Source organism: Lepidochelys kempii, chromosome 3 (genome assembly GCF_965140265.1).
Source record: "Lepidochelys kempii isolate rLepKem1 chromosome 3, rLepKem1.hap2, whole genome shotgun sequence".
In the NCBI taxonomy this organism is placed as follows: domain Eukaryota; kingdom Metazoa; phylum Chordata; order Testudines; family Cheloniidae; genus Lepidochelys; species Lepidochelys kempii.
In genome coordinates, this window is record NC_133258.1 from 178,519,644 (window position 1) to 178,538,592 (window position 18,949).

An 18,949-nucleotide genomic window follows, 5' to 3' on the forward strand; every position below is an offset into this window, starting at 1 on the left:
GGGTTGAGGGAACCATTGCTGTGGCCCCTTGTAGCATGTAGTAGTTTAGAAAGTTTAGTGTCCTTTTTCTTTTGTAGAGAAGCAAAGTGTGCGCTGTAAATGGCTTGTCTAGTTTTAGTATAGTCCAGCCACGAGGAAGCTTGTGTGGAAGGTTGGTTTTTTGTGAGAGTATCCATTTTTGAGAGCTCATGCTTAATCTTTCCCTGTTTGCTGTAGAGGATGTTGATCAGGTGGTTCCGCAGTTCCTTTGAGAGCGTGTGGCACAAGCTGTCAGCATAGTCTGTGTGGTATGTAGATTGTAATGGATTTTTTACCTTCAGTCCTTTTGGTACGATGTCCATCTGTTTGCATTTGGAAAGGAAGATGACGTCTGCCTGTATCTGTACAAGTTTTTTCATGCAGTTGATAGATTTCCACTCCATACGGCTAAATGCAGTGCCTTGCATAATGACAGGTTTCAGAGTAACAGCCGTGTTAGTCTGTATTCACAAAAAGAAAAGGAGGACTTGTAGCACCTTAGAGACTAACCAATTTATTAGAGCATAAGCTTTCGTGAGCTACAGCTCACTTCATCGGATGCATATCGTGGAAACTGCAGCAGACTTTATATATACACAGAGAATATGAAACAATACCTCCTCCCACCCCACTGTCCTGCTGGTAATAGCTTATCTAAAGTGATCATCAGGTGGGCCATTTCCAGCAAATGCCCTCTACACCAACATTCCACACAAAGATGGACTACAAGCCGTCAAGAACACTATCCCCGATAATGTCACGGCTAACCTGGTGGCTGAACTTTGTGACTTTGTCCTTACCCATAACTACTTCACATTTGGGGACAATGTATACCTTCAGATCAGCGGCACTGCTATGGGTACCCGCATGGCCCCACAGTATGCCAACATTTTTATGGCTGATTTAGAACAACGCTTCCTCAGCTCTCGTCCCCTAAAGCCCCTACTCTACTTGCGCTATATTGATGACATCTTCATCATCTGGACCCATGGAAAAGAAGCCCTTGAGGAATTCCACCATGATTTCAACAATTTCCATCCCACCACCAACCTCAGCCTGGTCCAGTCCACACAAGAGATCCACTTCCTGGACACTACAGTGCTAATAAACAATGGTCACATAAACACCACCCTATACCAGAAACCTACTGACCGCTATTCCTACCTGCATGCCTCCAGCTTTCACCCTGACCACACCACACGATCCATCGTCTACAGCCAAGCTCTGCGATACAACCGCATTTGCTCCAACCCCTCAGACAGAGACAAACACCTACAAGATCTCTGTCAAGCTTTCTTACAACTACAATATCCACCTGCAGAAGTAAAGAAACAGATTGATAGAGCCAGAAGAGTTCCCAGAAGTTACCTACTACAGGACAGGCCTAACAAAGAAAATAACAGAACGCCACTAGCCGTCACCTTCAGCCCCCAACTTAAACCCCTCCAACGCATTATTAAGGATCTACAACCTATCCTAAAGGATGACCCAACACTCTCACAAATCTTGGGAGACAGGCCAGTCCTTGCCTACAGACAGCCCCGCAACCTGAAGCAAATACTCACCAACAATCACATACCACACAACAGAACCACTAACCCAGGAACTTATCCTTGCAACAAAGCCCGTTGCCAATTGTGCCCACATATCTATTCAGGGGACACCATCACAGGGCCTAATAACATCAGCCACACTATCAGAGGCTCGTTCACCTGCACATCCACCAATGTGATATATGCCATCATGTGCCAGCAATGCCCCTCTGCCATGTACATTGGTCAAACTGGACAGTCTCTACGTAAAAGAATAAATGGACACAAATCAGATGTCAAGAATTATAACATTCATATACCAGTCGGAGAACACTTCAATCTCTCTGGTCACGCAATCACAGACATGAAGGTCGCTATCTTAAAACAAAAAAACTTCAAATCCAGACTCCAGCGAGAAACTGCTGAATTGGAATTCATTTGCAAATTGGATACTATTAATTTAGGCTTAAATAGAGACTGGGAGTGGCTAAGTCATTATGCAAGGTAGCCTGTTTCCTCTTGTTTTTTCCTACCCCCCCCTCCCCCAGATGTTCTGGTTTAACTTGGATTTAAACTTGAAGAGTGGTCAGTTTGGATGAGCTATTACCAGCAGGAGAGTGAGTTTGTGTGTGTATGGAGGTGGGGGGGATGTGAGAAAACCTGGATTTGTGCAGGAAATAGCCCAAGTTGATTGTCATGCACATTGTGTAAAGAGTTGTCACTTTGGATGGGCTATCACCAGCAGGAGAGTGAATTTGTGTGGGGGGGTGGAGGGTGAGAAAACCTGGATTTGTGCTGGAAATGGCCCACCTGATGATCACTTTAGATAAGCTATTACCAGCAGGACAGTGGGGTGGGAATAGGTATTGTTTCATATTCTCTGTGTATATATAAAGTCTGCTGCAGTTTCCACGATATGCATCTGATGAAGTGAGCTGTAGCTCACGAAAGCTTATGCTCTAATAAATTGGTTAGTCTCTAAGGTGCCACAAGTACTCCTTTTCTTTTTGTATTCATATATGATGGCTCTGGTACTTAAATTTCCTTTTTAAAACATTTCTTAGATAAAAGTTCCCTTTTAAACCATGTCTTGTCCTTTTAGCCTATGTAAATGTACTTAACTATTAAGTTAACATATTAAACGTTGCACATTCTATATTAATATTAATACTCTTTAAACCATGTATTTGGCTGTCCCAGTGGCCTTTCAGTAACATTGTGCACTACCATGTGGGAGACCGAAGTTCAATTTCTAGTCCTAGTCTCAATTTCCAGACAAGCTGTATATACAGCAGCCCAGATTCTCAGCTGTCCGGATTCCAGTATGCCCTGGGGCTCGGCACACCTGAGGCAGAGACCTCAAAGGAGCTGCTTGCAGCTGTCTGGTCTCATGTCTGGGTCTACACTGTTCCAGACCTTAGAATAATCCAGAGCAGCCTCAGGCTGGCTATGGTCCCTGAGTAATGTTGCACTAGCGGGGATCCCTGGAGCACAGCAGCATTCAGCCACACACTCTTATCATCACACCTCTAACATGCTCCCATGCAATGGGCTGGGTGGGAGGTGGTGTAGGAGCTATTTGTATCAGTTCTACACAACCCAGGGATGCCCCTGTGTCAAGGGACTCCCCAGCTAATTGCGTAAATTGGCTTTTCAGACCAGGACAAATCAGCCAGAGCAGGGGCTCAGGATCTAGCCTAGTGCCAACAATGGATAGGAAGAGGCATAGTTTTGCATAATGAAAAGACATGGTTAATATATATAATATGATTCATAATTTCTCAGATGAAATTATTTGTGCTGCTTATTTTGTGCACTACATTTGTCGTGGACAATGGAATCAGGATAGTCAGTTTCAATTTCTGGTTGTCATGCATTAGCACAATCATGCAAAATTTGGGTTGCAAAGATACTCTAAGCAATACTCTCATTGATTTTTTAAAAAAATTTTGAAAGCATTACTGTTAAAACTAAGTTTTGTTTAAAACATGCTGGCTTTTTTTCTCTAAACTAAAATACTAAATTTAGGTTCAAAATTATTTCATAATGACCATTTAGAAAAGACCTTTCTAGTCACCTGTTAGATTATATTGATGGGCTCCAAGTGGAGTCTCTAGTGTTCTTTACCCCAGATGAATGCAAGCTGTGACCATATGCTGGCAAAATTCCCATCCAGATGAGCAAACCCCTGTACATAACTAGACACAGGAAGCAGAAAACATTGCTTGGAATTGTAAAACTAAATGGACCAGGTACTCAGGTGGTATAAATCATTGTAGCCCCATTTAAGTCCATGGAGTTATATTGAGTCACATCAATTGAGGATCTAGCCCTTTAATCTTTATTGGGAGCAACAGATTGATAAAACAGCTTCCATATGTCCACTTAGCACATTGATAAAATCATCACATTATCAGATGCACCAAATCCTGCTACAACAGACCATCCTGAAGAAACAAAACTAAACACAGCACTTTCATGCCAGCTTCAAACTGCAGTTAGTCAGGTAGCAGTGAAGGCAAGCAGTCTGACATTTCAGCTCAGTGAGAAAAGCTTTATAATGCTTGCTGCTTCTTCTGCCTTATTACATGCATTTTGAAATGTATACCTACACACTTTAGTTTTGTTTTTACTCTACTCCAGGCCTGGGAGTATTTACCTGAAAATCTGATCCTTTTGCAAAAAGATGTCAGTACAAACCTCAAGTATGTAATTGCAGAGTTTTGGGAAAACATGATATCGGTGATTTTCATCAAAACTACATTTTGGTTTGACTGTTGCTTTTCACCTGGTCTGGTGTCTGTGGAACGATGTGAACATTCCTGGTCTCATCACACTAAAGTAGATACATTGTTTATTGTTGTAATTCACTGGAGCTAACCTGAATTTAGAAAACATTTAATGGAATTATTGCTGGATGTGTGCTATCATTCAAAGATATCATACAGAAAATTGATTTCCTCTTACCTAATTAAATACTTCAAACAAATGTTTCACAACAACCACTCCAGGAAATCTATACATAATATTGTTGTGTGGAGATAGGTAAGGGCAGGATACAAGTCCATTTAGAACAACTGCTCTTTGGGACTGCTTATATCCAACTGCAGCTTATGCTGCAATAAGTCTGCATGGGCAGTAAGGCCACGTCAATCTATCGGGGATCAATTTATCATAGCTACTATAGACGTGATAAATCGATCCCTGATCACTCTGCTGTCGACTCTGGAACTCCACCAGGGCGAGAGGCGGAAACAGAGTCGACAGGGGAGCAGCGGCCGTCGATCCCACGCCGCGAGGACGTGAAGTAAGTGATTCTAAGTCGATCTAAGATACATCGACTTCAGCTACACTATTCTTGTAGCTGAAGTTGTGTATCTTAGATCGATTCCCCCCCGCCACCCAGTGTAGACCAGGCCACAGAGTGTAGGACACTGCCGTGCAAAAGGCCAGCATAAGGACTGTCCCCAAGTCCCACTTAAGCCCTCAAAATAGGGCAAAGTGGCATTTAAGTGATGCATGCATAGGTCTTGTGAACCGGCGTTATGAACAGGGATGAATTGTGACCCTTGAGAATATGGTCCAATGTTCTCAAGGATATGCCAGTCAAGTAGAGTGCAATTAGATTATGTTAGATGGGATAAATCTGATGACTTTTTCCTCCCTAACCTTCAGACAGTCTAGGTTATCTGTAGAATTACTTGCCAAGTTATTATACTCATAGCTCACTCCTGTGGGGGCCAACTCATTGGCTTCTGTATGGTGCAGTGCAATGTTTGAAAAAGAGAGGAAAGTGATCAGGAACAGCCAGCATGGATTCACCAAGGGTAGGTCATGCCTGACTAATCTAATCGCCTTTTATGATGAGATTACTGGTTCTGTGGATGAAGGGAAAGCAGTGGATGTATTGTTTCTTGACTTTAGCAAAGCTTTTGACACGGTCTCCCACAGTATTCTTGTCAGCAAGTTAAGGAAGTATGGGCTGGATGAATGCACTATAAGGTGGGTAGAAAGCTGGCTAGATTGTCGGGCTCAACGGGTAGTGATCAATGGCTCCATGTCTAGTTGGCAGCCGGTATCAAGTGGAGTGCCCCAAGGGTCGGTCCTGGGGCCGGTTTTGTTCAATATCTTCATAAATGATCTGGAGGATGGTGTGGATTGCACTCTCAGCAAATTTGCGGATGATACTAAACTGGGAGGAGTGGTAGATACGCTGGAGGGGAGGGATAGGATACAGAAGGACCTAGACAAATTGGAGGATTGGGCCAAAAGAAATCTGATGAGGTTCAATAAGGATAAGTGCAGGGTCCTGCACTTAGGACGGAAGAACCCAATGCACAGCTACAGACTAGGGACCGAATGGCTAGGCAGCAGTTCTGCAGAAAAGGACCTAGGGGTGACAGTGGACGAGAAGCTGGATATGAGTCAGCAGTGTGCCCTTGTTGCCAAAAAGGCCAATGGCATTTTGGGATGTATAAGTAGGGGCATAGCGAGCAGATCGAGGGATGTGATCGTTCCCCTCTATTCGACATTGGTGAGGCCTCATCTGGAGTACTGTGTCCAGTTTTGGGCCCCACACTTCAAGAAGGATGTGGATAAATTGGAGAGAGTCCAGCGAAGGGCAACAAAAATGATTAGGGGACTGGAACACATGAGTTATGAGGAGAGGCTGAGGGAGCTGGGATTGTTTAGCCTGCAGAAGAGAAGAATGAGGGGGGATTTGATAGCTGCTTTCAACTACCTGAAAGGGGGTTCCAAAGAGGATGGCTCTAGACTGTTCTCAATGGTAGCAGATGACAGAACGAGGAGTAATGGTCTCAAGTTGCAGTGGGGGAGGTTTAGATTGGATATTAGGAAAAACTTTTTCACTAAGAGGGTGGTGAAACACTGGAATGCGTTACCTAGGGAGGTGGTAGAATCTCCTTCCTTAGAGGTTTTTAAGGTCAGGCTTGACAAAGCCCTGGCTGGGATGATTTAACTGGGAATTGGTCCTGCTTCGAGCAGGGGGTTGGACTAGATGACCTTCTGGGGTCCCTTCCAACCCTGATATTCTGTGATTCTATGAAAAAGTGCTCACTGAGCCACCAGATTGCCTCTTGAATGTTGTTTGCTTTGATTCAGCACTTTCAACACTTTGAGCCCTATTTCTGGATTTCTTCAAAATTGATTTTCTAATGCAATTTAACTTGAGATCCCTGTGTGCCTGATTCTTATTTATGCTAGGACCCCTTTATATGTCTCTGGCAGGGTAAAGAGGGCTATAGTATAAATAATAAATAGAGTATAGATGTATGCACTTTAATGCCTTTTTACATTTCCAAATCAGTGTAAAGGGGACGTAGCATAAATGAGAACCAGGCACTGTGTATGGATAATGTTCTGAGAATTTCAGTCATGCTGAAGCTTCTGCAGGGTGGTAAAACTGCGGCTGTTCATGTCTTCACAGAAGGTTCAGAGAGGAAGGTAGCTATATGGAGCTTGTGGCTTAAGCAGTAAGGAATATAAGCTTGCCTTACAAGCTGAGGTTATTTACACTCAGTGGTGCTGCCAATGGTGATGAAAAATTATGTTAGGACAGGAAGATCTCCTTCCACCTGCCTATTTTCAGCTATGGGCATATGCATGACAGTGTAGTATGCCATGCAAAATTGGCTGCAATATGTGCGTGCACAAGCATAACACTTTGCTGTGAGAGGAATCGATGCAAAACTTCAGGATTGGACAAAACTTGTGAATCAAATTCAAGCATGGTGCAGAGGGCTGGCACAAAGCCCTCTGCATCACTTATGCCTGCACAGGAGATGGAGAGTTCAGATGTCCTGGCCACACAGCAGGGCCTCTCCACCCCTTAATACAATAGAAGAGGGACCCATACTCTCCCTGACATGGCTACTGTCAAGTGGCTGCCTAAAATGTAATAGCAGCTGCAATGTCTCAACATGTTTTATAAAATAGGTAAGTATAATTTGTTCTGCTCATTTTTCAAATGGCAAAACTAAAGTACTGAAAATTTAAGTCCACAACGTAATTTAGCATTGGAGCTGGGGTCAGAACTCCTGGCTTACAGACCTGTGATCAGAGCATCGAAAGTAAATTAATCAGAGCCATGCTGGCTTTGCTCCAGAATGAAACATAGGAGAAATATGTGTTCACAAGTTGGAAAGGACCAAAATCAACTGAGAAATAAATTCTGCTGACACTTGCCAGTAAGCTAAGAACACATCACCTGACCATTTGTTTGAAGGATTTTTTTTAATTGCTGAATAGAAAATCTCTCTGAAAGTCTAATAGTCTAATGATTGAAGAAACCTTACTTACAAATAGGCAGCAGACAATCAGAAATTAGAATGGAGAGTTTTCTTATAAAGCTACCAAAAATTTAAATGACTATTAGGAAAAATAGATTCAATATTTGATTAGGTTTCAGAGTAGCAGCCGTGTTAGTCTGTATCCGCAAAAAGGAAAGGAGTACTTGTGGCACCTTAGAGACTTACAAATTTATTTGAACATAAGTTTTCGTGAGCTACAGCTCACTTCATCAGATGCATGCTATGGAAAATACAGTGGGGAGATTTATATACACAGAGAACATGAAACAATGGGTGTTACCATACACACTGTAACAAGAGTGATCAGGTAAGGTGAGCTATTACCAGCAGGACAGCGGGGGTGGACCTTTCGTAGTGATAATCAAGGTGGGCCATTTCCAGCAGTTGACAAGAATCACCTCCCCATGCTCTCCTGCTGATAATAGCTCACCTTACCTGATCACTCTTGTTACCGTGTTTATGGTAACACCCATTGTTTCATGTTCTCTGTGTATATAAATCTCCCCACTGTATTTTCCACAGCATGCATCCAATGAAGTGAGCTGTAGCTCACAAAAGCTTATGCTCAGATAAATGTGTTAGTCTCTAAGGTGCCACAAGTACTCCTTTTCTTTTTGCTAATATTTGGTTATTCAACCATAAGCAATAAGCATTCTACTGACAGCAATCTGGGCATTCAGAGTAGGTCACTTGTGGGCCATTCAGGACAGTGCAGTAAGATTAGGCTTTTAAAAAGAGTAAAAGACATAAAAGGAAATCTACAGGGCCAATCATGTACCTTTTACCCAAGGTTTGATTTTTGCCTTGTAGGCACAGTGCTTACCAAGGAGCTGTGCAGAGCTACAGAACTCTAAGGGGAGTATTGGGAGGCATTCTGCCTCAGGCAAGCACAGGTGCACAGCTTACTTTCACTCACATGGCCAGTGAGCTTTGCTGGCAGATACATGAGAGGGAGGAGAACAATGACATTGTGTCTCCCTTGGCGAGTTTGTAAGGAGCAGTCCCTGTATTTCCCTCAGCGCAGGGTCTGTAATTCTGCCTGGCTTTTATGCAGGCCAGGCAAAGAGGTGGGAAGGGGGGGAAGTTCCCTGCACACATTTCACACCTGGATAAAGGCCAGGCAGAATCTGGCCCTCATTAAGGAATATACGGTTGGCCCAGAATAAGTCAACTGGAACATAAAGGATGTTGTATATGTGAGCTCTAAGGCTTCGCTCTCCCGTTAGTTACCAGGGTCAGACTGTGACTGACCCTTGTTTTCAGTGAAGGCAAGAGGGTGAAAGGAGTCTCTCCATACCTGCATAGCCTGCATAAAGGCCAGGAATAGCTGTGCTCAGGAGGACCCCTCCCTATTCCTCTGGAGGCTAATGACACCATAACGAGAGCAGAGATGGGCAGGGAGGAGGTGGGGCCATGGGTCCACCTCAGCATGCATTGCTAGATGGGTATGCAGGAGGTAATACGCATCCCATAAAGGTGTAACAGCATGGCTCCATGTGTGCGCCAGGCATCTCTAGGAGGCTTTGTGCTGACCTGATGCAGAATGCCTCTCAGTGCTCCCTCCAGAACAGTGTGACTCTACCCTGACCCTTGCTATGTGCTGGGCCTACAAGGCACAAATGAGCCCTCATTCTGAGCCTGATTCTGCCACGCTGAATAGCACCTTACTCCACAAGTAATCCCACTGAAATAACTGGCACCACCCAGCAATTAAGGGACTACTCAATAAAAGGATTGCCAATTTATTATCATTCAGGAAAAAAAATAACTTAAGTCTCTGTTGAAAAGCTGTGTAACAGAGAACTGGACACTACTAGATATAAAAAAGAAGTCAGATAGGATAAACTAGAGAAAGATGGAGCTGGACTGCTTACTCCCTTGTGCAGTCATTTACCACCTGTGCAAAACACTACCAATGAGTTTTACACTCACTCTGCATGAGTGTAATGAAGAGGGGACTCAAACCCTTTGTCTCTATACATTGATGTGTTATAAAAAAGAATGCACAAATGAAAAGGAAACACTTTAATAAACTTTAAGAGAATAGAATAGCGGAAAGAATTCACTTAGATGTTACATATTTGAAACCAGAATATATATTTTCACACTTCTGCTAAGGGTTTTTTGTGTTTGTTTGTTTGCTACCATAAAATATAGGGAAAGAAAGAGTGTGTTACCATACTGTACTGACATTTTCATCCCGCCTATAGAAGTAGCAGTCATTTTAAAAAGTTATGGTCTTGTAATGAGAAAAGATCTAATGCTTACTGGTACTTTAATGTCTGGATAATTAAATGTACTTAATTTGAAAACACTAAGTTATTTAATGCAATACAGTTACAATACTAGTCAATGTAGTTATATTCGTCATCATGTCTATATCATAGTGATTAGTTGCTTTCTATATCATCATGTCTATATCATAGTGATTAGTTGATAAAACACTTCTAGAATGTAATGAAAAGGTTTACATAATGTAATTGCAGTAAAGACCTACAATTTTAAAAAGAATTTGAATTAGTTTATTTAAATTCAACAGTACTATTACAATTTGGCTATTGTTATCAAACTAAAAACTTCACAGGCTCCCTTCAAACAAAATCATTGAGGAATCATTTTCTATAGTAAAATGATCAGTATAATCTATTTTAGAATAATCATGACATGGATATATTTAATTTGAATTGTCTACATAACAATTTTGATTGTGCTATTTTAGGATAAAAAACCTTCCATCAAATCATTGCTCTGCCTAAATTGCTATTAGATATAGCTAATAGCAATTAAATGTGGTCATGGACATACTGAAAATGTATACCATTATGAAATTTGCAGGCATGTAGCCTTAAATACATCTTTTAACTTTATTTGCACACACTGAGCTTCACATTCTGTTTTTAACTGCTGATGAAGTTTGGGTGAACATTTTAAGTTGCTTGACTGACAGTCTGTTTATTGTTTAACCTTTTTATTGGGCTTCTAAAGAAATGTATCAAATATTTACCAATCCGAATCTCCCTACAGCAAAGCAGACAACAAATATCTCCATGTATACAATTAGTACTATTAGCCTATTTACATTAAAGAAGAATAGTGTATTTGAATAATGTATTTTTCAACAGTGGTTCCAGCATGCTAATTTATTGGCCAATTTCAAAAATAATTCTATAATGTAATTATACACACAGTAAATGTGCTATATTTAACACAAAGTCACATATGGTGAAGAACATATCAAACTATCAGTTAAAATGTTTAAAATAGATTCTCATGTCATCTGATCTTCAGAAGTATGTGTTAAAACATCAAGGACTAGATTCACAAGGGGGACTTAAGACTAAGTCCGACATGTAGGCACCACTGGAATTCATAAAACCACCATTCAGCTGCCACCTAACCTTGTAGGCACCTAAAGTCCCAATGTGCCTACATTTCCATTTGTGGGCATGTGCACAGCTATTAAAGTCCTGACACCACTAAGTTGCTTGGTGCCTGACTCATACCTAAGCTCTAGAGGGATTCACAAACTTGGCATTTTCCTACTTGTCTTACCTGCAGGACCTTATCTGGCACACATGCTCAGAGCTTGCCTAACCTGGACAAAAGACAAGAGGAGGAGCTGATTGTATGCTTGTACCCTGAGGTTAGGGCACTCCACTATGAGATAGGAAACCTGGGTTCAAATGGCTGATCTACCTTATTTAGAGCAGAAACTTGAACCTATGTTTCTCACCTCTTGGGTAAGCACTGCAACCTCTGGGCTTTTGAGTATAAAAGGAGGCTTGTCTTCATTCCCTTGTGAGAATAGGGCTGACCTGGCTTAAGCACTTAACTCCAGGAGAAGATTCACAGCTATGAATCCCAAACAGTGATACACATCTCTCTTGGACCTGGAGTTAGGGGCTTAACTCTGGGAGAGGGTGGGCTTAGGTCTCCTTGGTATTTCCTGCTATCTAATGTAGACAGTTCTGTGCTCAGCATGCTGGCTTTTGTGAATCCCTTTCTTAGGTGCCTATGATGGGGTGTGCTCTCCACACTGGCCCTGAGAGAGTTGAATTAGGCCATGTGGAGGGCACTAATTAGGAGGCAGCTCACCTGTGAGAGAACTGGCAGGTCTTCTATAAAGCCAGGAGGCTGGTAGCAGCAGGAGGAAGCTTGCAGTCTCTCTCTCTGAGTTAAGGTCCTATTGGGTTCTAGGAAGTGGGCAGATACAAACCTGCCCATTGCTAAAGGACCCTCTCCCAGCCTTAGGGAAGGATCAATAAGGTCCAGGAACTCAAATAATTACGGGGGCAACCAAAAATGTAACAGGGGCAGGTGTGAAGATTAAAGGGTCAATCAAAGGGAACCTGAGGGGGACACCGAGCAGAGAACCCCGAACAGTGCCCACTGCTCCTCGAAGGTGTCAAGGGAGCCAGTGGATGCTGCCCAGAGGAACTCTGGCCAGATACGTGAGCGAAGGCAGGATCAGAAATAGGCCCCACAGCTGCAGGAAACCCACTCAGCCAACTTCCTCTCCCTGGTCTTATAGATGGCTACTTTGGCCAGGGCTAGGAGGAGGTTGACAAGGAGGTCCTGCAATCCCTGAGTTAAGGTAGAAGGAAGGGAAGATAGGAACCCCTGAGAAAAGGTAGAGGAACCTAGGAGGAAGGGTTTATCTAATAGGCGTAACAGCAAGGGGTCTGACTAGGAAGACTGGAGAATGAAAAGCTTAGAGACACACGGTAGGAAGTAGTCCAGGGTGATAGCAGTAAAGTAGATGTAGCTGCAGAACCTAGCTTGCGGTAGGGCCCTGGACTGGAACCCAGAGTAGAGGGCAGGCCTGGGTTCCCCTGCTATCCACTGCTAAGTGATATTGCTAGGGGCAATGAAGGGAAAGACTGCCTGAGTCATTGCAGGAATGATGTAGTCAGGGTGGTAGGCATGAGGACTGCTTGACGCTGCTGATGCAGAAGGACTTTGAAAGACTCCCCTGGAAGGAGAAACTGCAGTGTGACCTGGCTGGAGGGCCAAGTCATGAAGCAGCTGTATCATGATCCTATGAGCAGGAGGAGACCTTCAATGGGGAATGAGAAGAAAGGGGACACTGAACTGGGTAGATCTAATCTCCAGAATCACCAGAGTAGGTTCTACCCAGGTGTGAGTAGAGCACCCCACGACAGTAACTAACTGTCATATGCATTGTATAGGGAGCCTGGATCCGTAACTTGGGGTTGTGAATTCCACTAGGCAGCAAGGCACCTAAACGTTAGGTGTTGAAATACTGTGCATTCCAGTGCCTAAGTCCCCCTTGTGAACTTCGCCACAAATGAACATAAAAACCTTTCCACGTATTCACCCTACATTATTTTGCTATGAAGAAGCATTGCAGTGGAGACTTTAGGTGCACAGTAAGTAAAAATCCCATCAATTTATAAATAAAATGAAGGGACTGATAAATCTCCAAAGCTAAAAAATGCTTGAAATTGAGAAATCTCCAAAAAGCTTCAAACTGGTAGTATTTGCTTTACAATTTAAAACAAAATTCTTGATCTCTACTGTTGACTTCGCACAGAGAGGAAACTAAAGAGAAAGTATATTAGATTATAATATTATACATGTTGATTTCTGGTGGGGAGGGTGATGAAGGAAATATTCAACAAGTGCAAATGTGCTAAGGGACAGATTCTGCAACCTGTTGTCCATGGACCTCTGGGGGTCTGCAGACTGTCTAAGATTTCCAAACATTTCCATTTGAAATTTTGTTAGGGCTGTGCAAATGAAAAAAGGTTGAAAACCACTGGAATAGATTGTTACTATGCAGTTAGTCCTACTGATTGCAATGGACCTACTACCAAAGTAAAGTGTTATTCAGAGTAAGTGCGTGTGGCAGAAACTAGTCTTAAATTACAAGTGGTAATGAAGACTGAAAGAAGCTATCGTGAATAACCTTCTATTTACAAAAAAAATAGCCAAGTACAAAGTAAAACAGTGTGAAACATTTTTCAGAGGAACAGCCGTGTTAGTCTGTATTCACAAAAAGAAAAGGAGTACTTGTGGCACCTTAGAGACTAACCAATTTATTTGAGCATGAGCTTTCGTGAGCTACAGCTCACTTCATCAGATGTTTACCGTGGAAACTGCAGCAGACTTTATATACACACAGAAATCATGAAACAATACCTCCTCCCACCCCACTGTCCTGCTGGTAATAGCTTATCTAAAGTGATCAACAGGTGGGCCATTTCCAGCACAAATCCAGGTTTTCTCACCCTCCACCCCCCCACACAAATTCACTCTCCTGCTGGTGCTAGCCCATCCAAAGTGTGAAACATGAAATTGGTGATTAATTTCTTCACTGGTGCTGTACAAGATTTGGGTTGTGATCAGTAACCTAGAATGGAAACATGAATGCAATCCTATAGGTGGCATCCTCACTTTTAAACCACTCGCTAACTCCAGTTGCTATAGCAACTTGATACAGCTTTGTAAGGGGAGATTTTAATGTCATTTCAAAACTTTAATCACCATAGCAACACAATTTAGCTCTTTGAAGCAAAATCGTATTTTTTTTACGAATTTTTAATGTGTATCTTACTCCACTTGTATTTCTTTCCCTCTGGAAAAGACAAAAAGCATCTCATTACAAAGGAAAGATGGAACGTAACTATCCTTGCGTCACTACTTCACCATTATTCAAAATACAACAAAAGCAGAAGGGTGGGTGTGTGGGGAGGGTGTGTGGACAAGATTAAAACATTTCAAAGTAACTTTTACAACCTATTTTTTATAATGGGAACTGTACTATTTTAACACTCAATGCATTAGCATTCATTCATTCCTGCTATTCAGTTCCACAAGTCGGGCCCCTTTGAAGCAAAGAGGTTTCCACTAGAAAGAAAGGTTTCAAAATTCACGATGGATACATAGACTGATGAGATGAAGAATGCTGACTCGTTGTTTTTAGGAAGTCAGTGTATTGCAGATCCTGGGTCTTTGTGTGTGTGTATGAGAGGGGGGGGGGGGACTTACCTATAGTTGACACTACTGTCCCCACAAAATAGAAAGCCCCGGTGAAGTCCCATCTTGGTCTTACGGCATCTGCCCGGATGCCCGCGGCCATGGCTGCTTCATAACTCCGCAGGAAGTCCCTTAGCTCAGGCATACTGATGTTGAATATTTGGCTGAAGTTTTGGAGGGTCCTGTTCCAGCGATGCTGAGCCTCGACTTCGGACGGCCTCTCGAGGGCTGAGAACACTGTAGCTCCGGCTGCCAGGTAAGCTGCGATCAGGGCCGCTAAGAGGAGGAATCTGCCATTGTCCTTGTTGAAATGGGACAAGCAGCAGCAGCCCTGCGATCTCCGGCTAGACATCATCCAAATTTCAGCACCCCCGAGCCGGCGGACAGTGACCAACACCTCCTCGAAGACACTGGCATTGGACTACTGTTAAACTCATGGAATCCCGAGTTAAAATCGTAGCTGGTTCATTGCAGGTGCGTCTTTTCTCAGTCATACTTAGCAAGAGCCAGCGGGGAGCCCTGAACTGCCATGCTGATTTCAGGGGCTGAAGCTGCAGGAGAATACAACTAGCCTGAAGCCCAGAGGGTCCTGTGGACAATCCCCACCTTGGCTTTAGCTTTCCTTGGAGCCACGTCTGGAGTTCCTTTTTCCTTTGAGCTCTCCACTGAGCTCTGAACTGCAGTGGCCATTGGTTTCTGGGAAACGGCTTTACTCCGCATCCCCATCCCCCCTGTGACCATATTCTTTGTATCCAGCCTGCCACCCGCTGACAGACACCGTCTGTCTGGCGTCCTCTTTTGCGGAAAGTTATTGATTTCAGGAGCGCTGGTTTTTGGTAGCCAGGGTGAATGGGGTCCAATGTTCTCTCATTCCAATTAACAACTGTTTGGTCATGACGTATTCAATGGAATAGCTGGGGTTCGCCAAATAATACTACTTACATCACGCTAATATCTTAAGGTTTTATTTGCAAAGTTCTGGGGAATTTGCCCTGGTAACAGATCCCTTAAATTCCGCATCTTAAAAAGTATTCTCTGTCTCCACTGTGAGTCCATATTTCCATATACAACTCGCTGCATCATGCTTACAGGCATCCATAAGTATCCCCTGAGACCAGTGTCGGTAGTTAGGGATCAGCTGCGTTTAAAGCCATCTTGATTCTGTCGGAGCTCAAGATTTGGCAAAACACCATGAGTCTGGCTTTCAGCTTCGTTGTTCCATCATGCGCACTGGTCCCCTGCATTTGCTCAGATTTTTTTTGCTTTCATTTCGTTGGGTGAAAATGCAGTCACACCTTTCTGCAGACCGTAACTGCTCTGGGTTATAACATATCTACATTCAAACGTGCCTCTCTGCTCGCGAAAAGGGCTCGACAAGTTTTTTCGTATAGAATCCCAAACGGTTTAAGGCTTATTTTGTAACAAAGCACTGGATGTATACCCAAGTTACTTCCTCTGCGCGCACTGGTGTATACTTCAAACTGGATGGTTCGTTGCAAAAATGCATCCGTAGACAGCCATGCAATTCACCAGGGAGGCAAATTTCAATCTGGATACGAGGGGTGACTTCTACTTTTTTGCCTGAAGAAAAGGAGGACTTGTGGCACCTTAGAGACTAACCAATTTATTTGAGCATGAGCTTTCCTGAGCTACAGCTCACTTCTGTTACTCTGAAACCTTTTTTTGCCTGACTCATTCTAGGAGTCCCCTGTTGGGCTCGATTTCTGTCTCCACCTGAAGTCAGCGTAAAAGCCTTGGTGTTAAAATTCATTGTAAATCACAGTATTCAGCCAGACAGTTCCCGGCCCCTCATCCCCCCAAAGTCCCTGAACTAGCCGCATCTAATGGCACTTTTCGCTCTGGCTCCGTGCACTGAGCCTCCGAAGCCGCGGGGTTAGTCCAAAGGGCTGTTTACAGCGTCTCCAAGAGCCGTGGGGCGGCATATTTCACAGACAGTCTGCGGGGGGAGGCGACCCTTGAGAGCAGGCAAAGGGAGCTGGCGCGCTGCCCTGTACCCGCACCCTGGGGAGCGCGGCGCTGCAGCCGCCGCCGCCCGCCGCCACCTCTAGCGGGGCCGCGGCGGCTCAGACAGGCGCGCTTCAGCGTGGGGCTAATGCCCCCTGTGTTCTCCTCGCTCATGGACGGGATATTTTGCGGCAGATCCGCTGACACCTAACCAAATGCAAAACGCCTGATCGGAGGAGGGTGGAAAATGGTGGCTCTGCCCGCCCGCCGGCCGAGGGGCCTGCGCTCTTTGTTCTGGGGGCTCCGAGAGGCGGCTCTGCCAACGCTGCAGGTGTTTGGGGGATCGCTCCAGTCAGCGGCCCTCCGAGCCGCCCTGGGCCTAGTCCCAAGAAGCCGCCGAAAGGAGGAGATGCAAACCACCTCGCGGAGGAAGGGGGAGTGCTTTCAGGTAGGCGAAACCTGCAGGCTTCTTCTTCCATTTCTCTTCCTGATATCCCGTGCCCCCAGCCACTGGATTGAGCTGCCTTCCAAGCAGAACTGTAAGTCCGGGGCCCGTTTAGTTGAACATATAAAGAACATTATTTAAATGATGTGATTTTGTTTATACAACTATGTAAATGATTAAAAATGTAAAGTAAAACGAGTTCTTAGATTTATTTGAGGAAATGTTTTAATTTATCACAAGAAAGGTTCTTTTTGAAGAGTCTGCTAATAGCTTAATGGTTAATTAATTAGATGAACATTTTATTCCCTTCAATGCACATTAATGTTTGTGATCAATCTACATTTCCTGGAGTACTCTAGGTTAAACCCAAGAAAATGGCACATCACTTAGTTTAGTTTGTGGCTACCATCTTTAAGATCAAGACTTTCCCAAAGCTGGTGGATTCTTTCCCTGATAATTTCTTCACAACAAGATTTATATCCTCTCTTATCCATTAAGTCCCACTAGATCGGAGTGGGCAAACTTTTTGGCCTGAGGGCCACATCAGGGTTCTGAAACTCTATGGAGGGCAGGGTAGGGAAGGCTGTGCCTCCGCAAACAGCCTGGCCCCCGCCCCCTATCTGCCCCCTCCCTCTTCCTGCCCCCTGACTGCCCCGTCAAAACCCCCAACCCATCCAACCCCCCTGCTCTTTGTCCCATGACCACCCCCTCCTGAGACCCTCCACCCCAACCACCACCCCCAGGACTCCACCCACTATCCAACCCACCCTACTCCCTGACTGCCCCAACCCCTATCCACACCCCCACCCCCTGACAGGCCCCCCAAGGACTCCCATACCAATCCAACCACCCCCTGCTCCCTGCCCCCTTACCATGCTGCTCAGAGCACCAGAACTGGCAGCTGCGTGGCCTGGTTGGAGCCAGCCACGCTGCCACGCAGTTTAGAGCACAGGGCAGACTGACGGCTCTCGCAGCCACACCACCCGGCAAGAGCTTGCAGCCCCACCACCCAGAGCACTGGCAGCAGGGCGAGCTGAGGCTGTGGGGGAGGAGGGACAGTGGGGGAGGCACCTGGGGCTAGCCTCCCCGGCTGGGAGCTCAAGGTCCAGGCAGGATGGTCCTGCAGGCCACAGTTTGCCCACCTCTGCACTAGATGCTACAATCGCTTGGTGAATCATTTGCAGTGGTGAGAAGTGGATAGGAAATTGTAATGAGTGTGTTGCAAAAGGCACAGAGCAATATATCCCATTTAGTCCCAGTCCTGCAAACACACATGCATGGGAATAACTATACAGATAAATCACATGTATTTATTTATCCTGGGATTATTCATATGCATAAGTGTTTGCAGGAGCTGGGCCTAAATGTGAAAGTATAGGGACCAATTCACAGCAACATCAAACTTTTCTGGGAGCGTTTTTGCTTTCTGTTTTTTGTTCTATTTTGCTCTTTTCATTTGGGGGAGTGTACTCTTTACGAGATAATAAACATAAAGTAACATCATGACTTTGCAGATGAGTGATTATGGTGTCTTGTCCTTTACCAGGATGCTTACATGTTATTTATGCATAGGTAACTGCTATAAGTTCTTATCTGAGATCTGAGTGTTTTTGCTTTACACTAAGGTTCCATATCACTTGTGCAATTATCCTCTCTTTACA

At 44.2% G+C, this 18,949-nt stretch overlaps 1 protein-coding gene across 1 annotated transcript in view; it reads right to left on the bottom strand.

Annotated features, from left to right (window-relative positions):
- The window catches only part of KCNK12 (potassium two pore domain channel subfamily K member 12), a 62,979-nt gene extending 47,668 nt beyond the window's left edge, over window positions 1-15,311 (bottom strand). The window contains exon 1 of the mRNA XM_073339154.1: window positions 14,891-15,311. Within this exon, the coding sequence (XP_073195255.1) occupies window positions 14,891-15,233 (343 nt within the window). The 5' untranslated portion in view covers window positions 15,234-15,311. The remainder of the gene's footprint in view (window positions 1-14,890) is intronic.
- Between the last annotated feature and the right edge of the window lie 3,638 nt (window positions 15,312-18,949).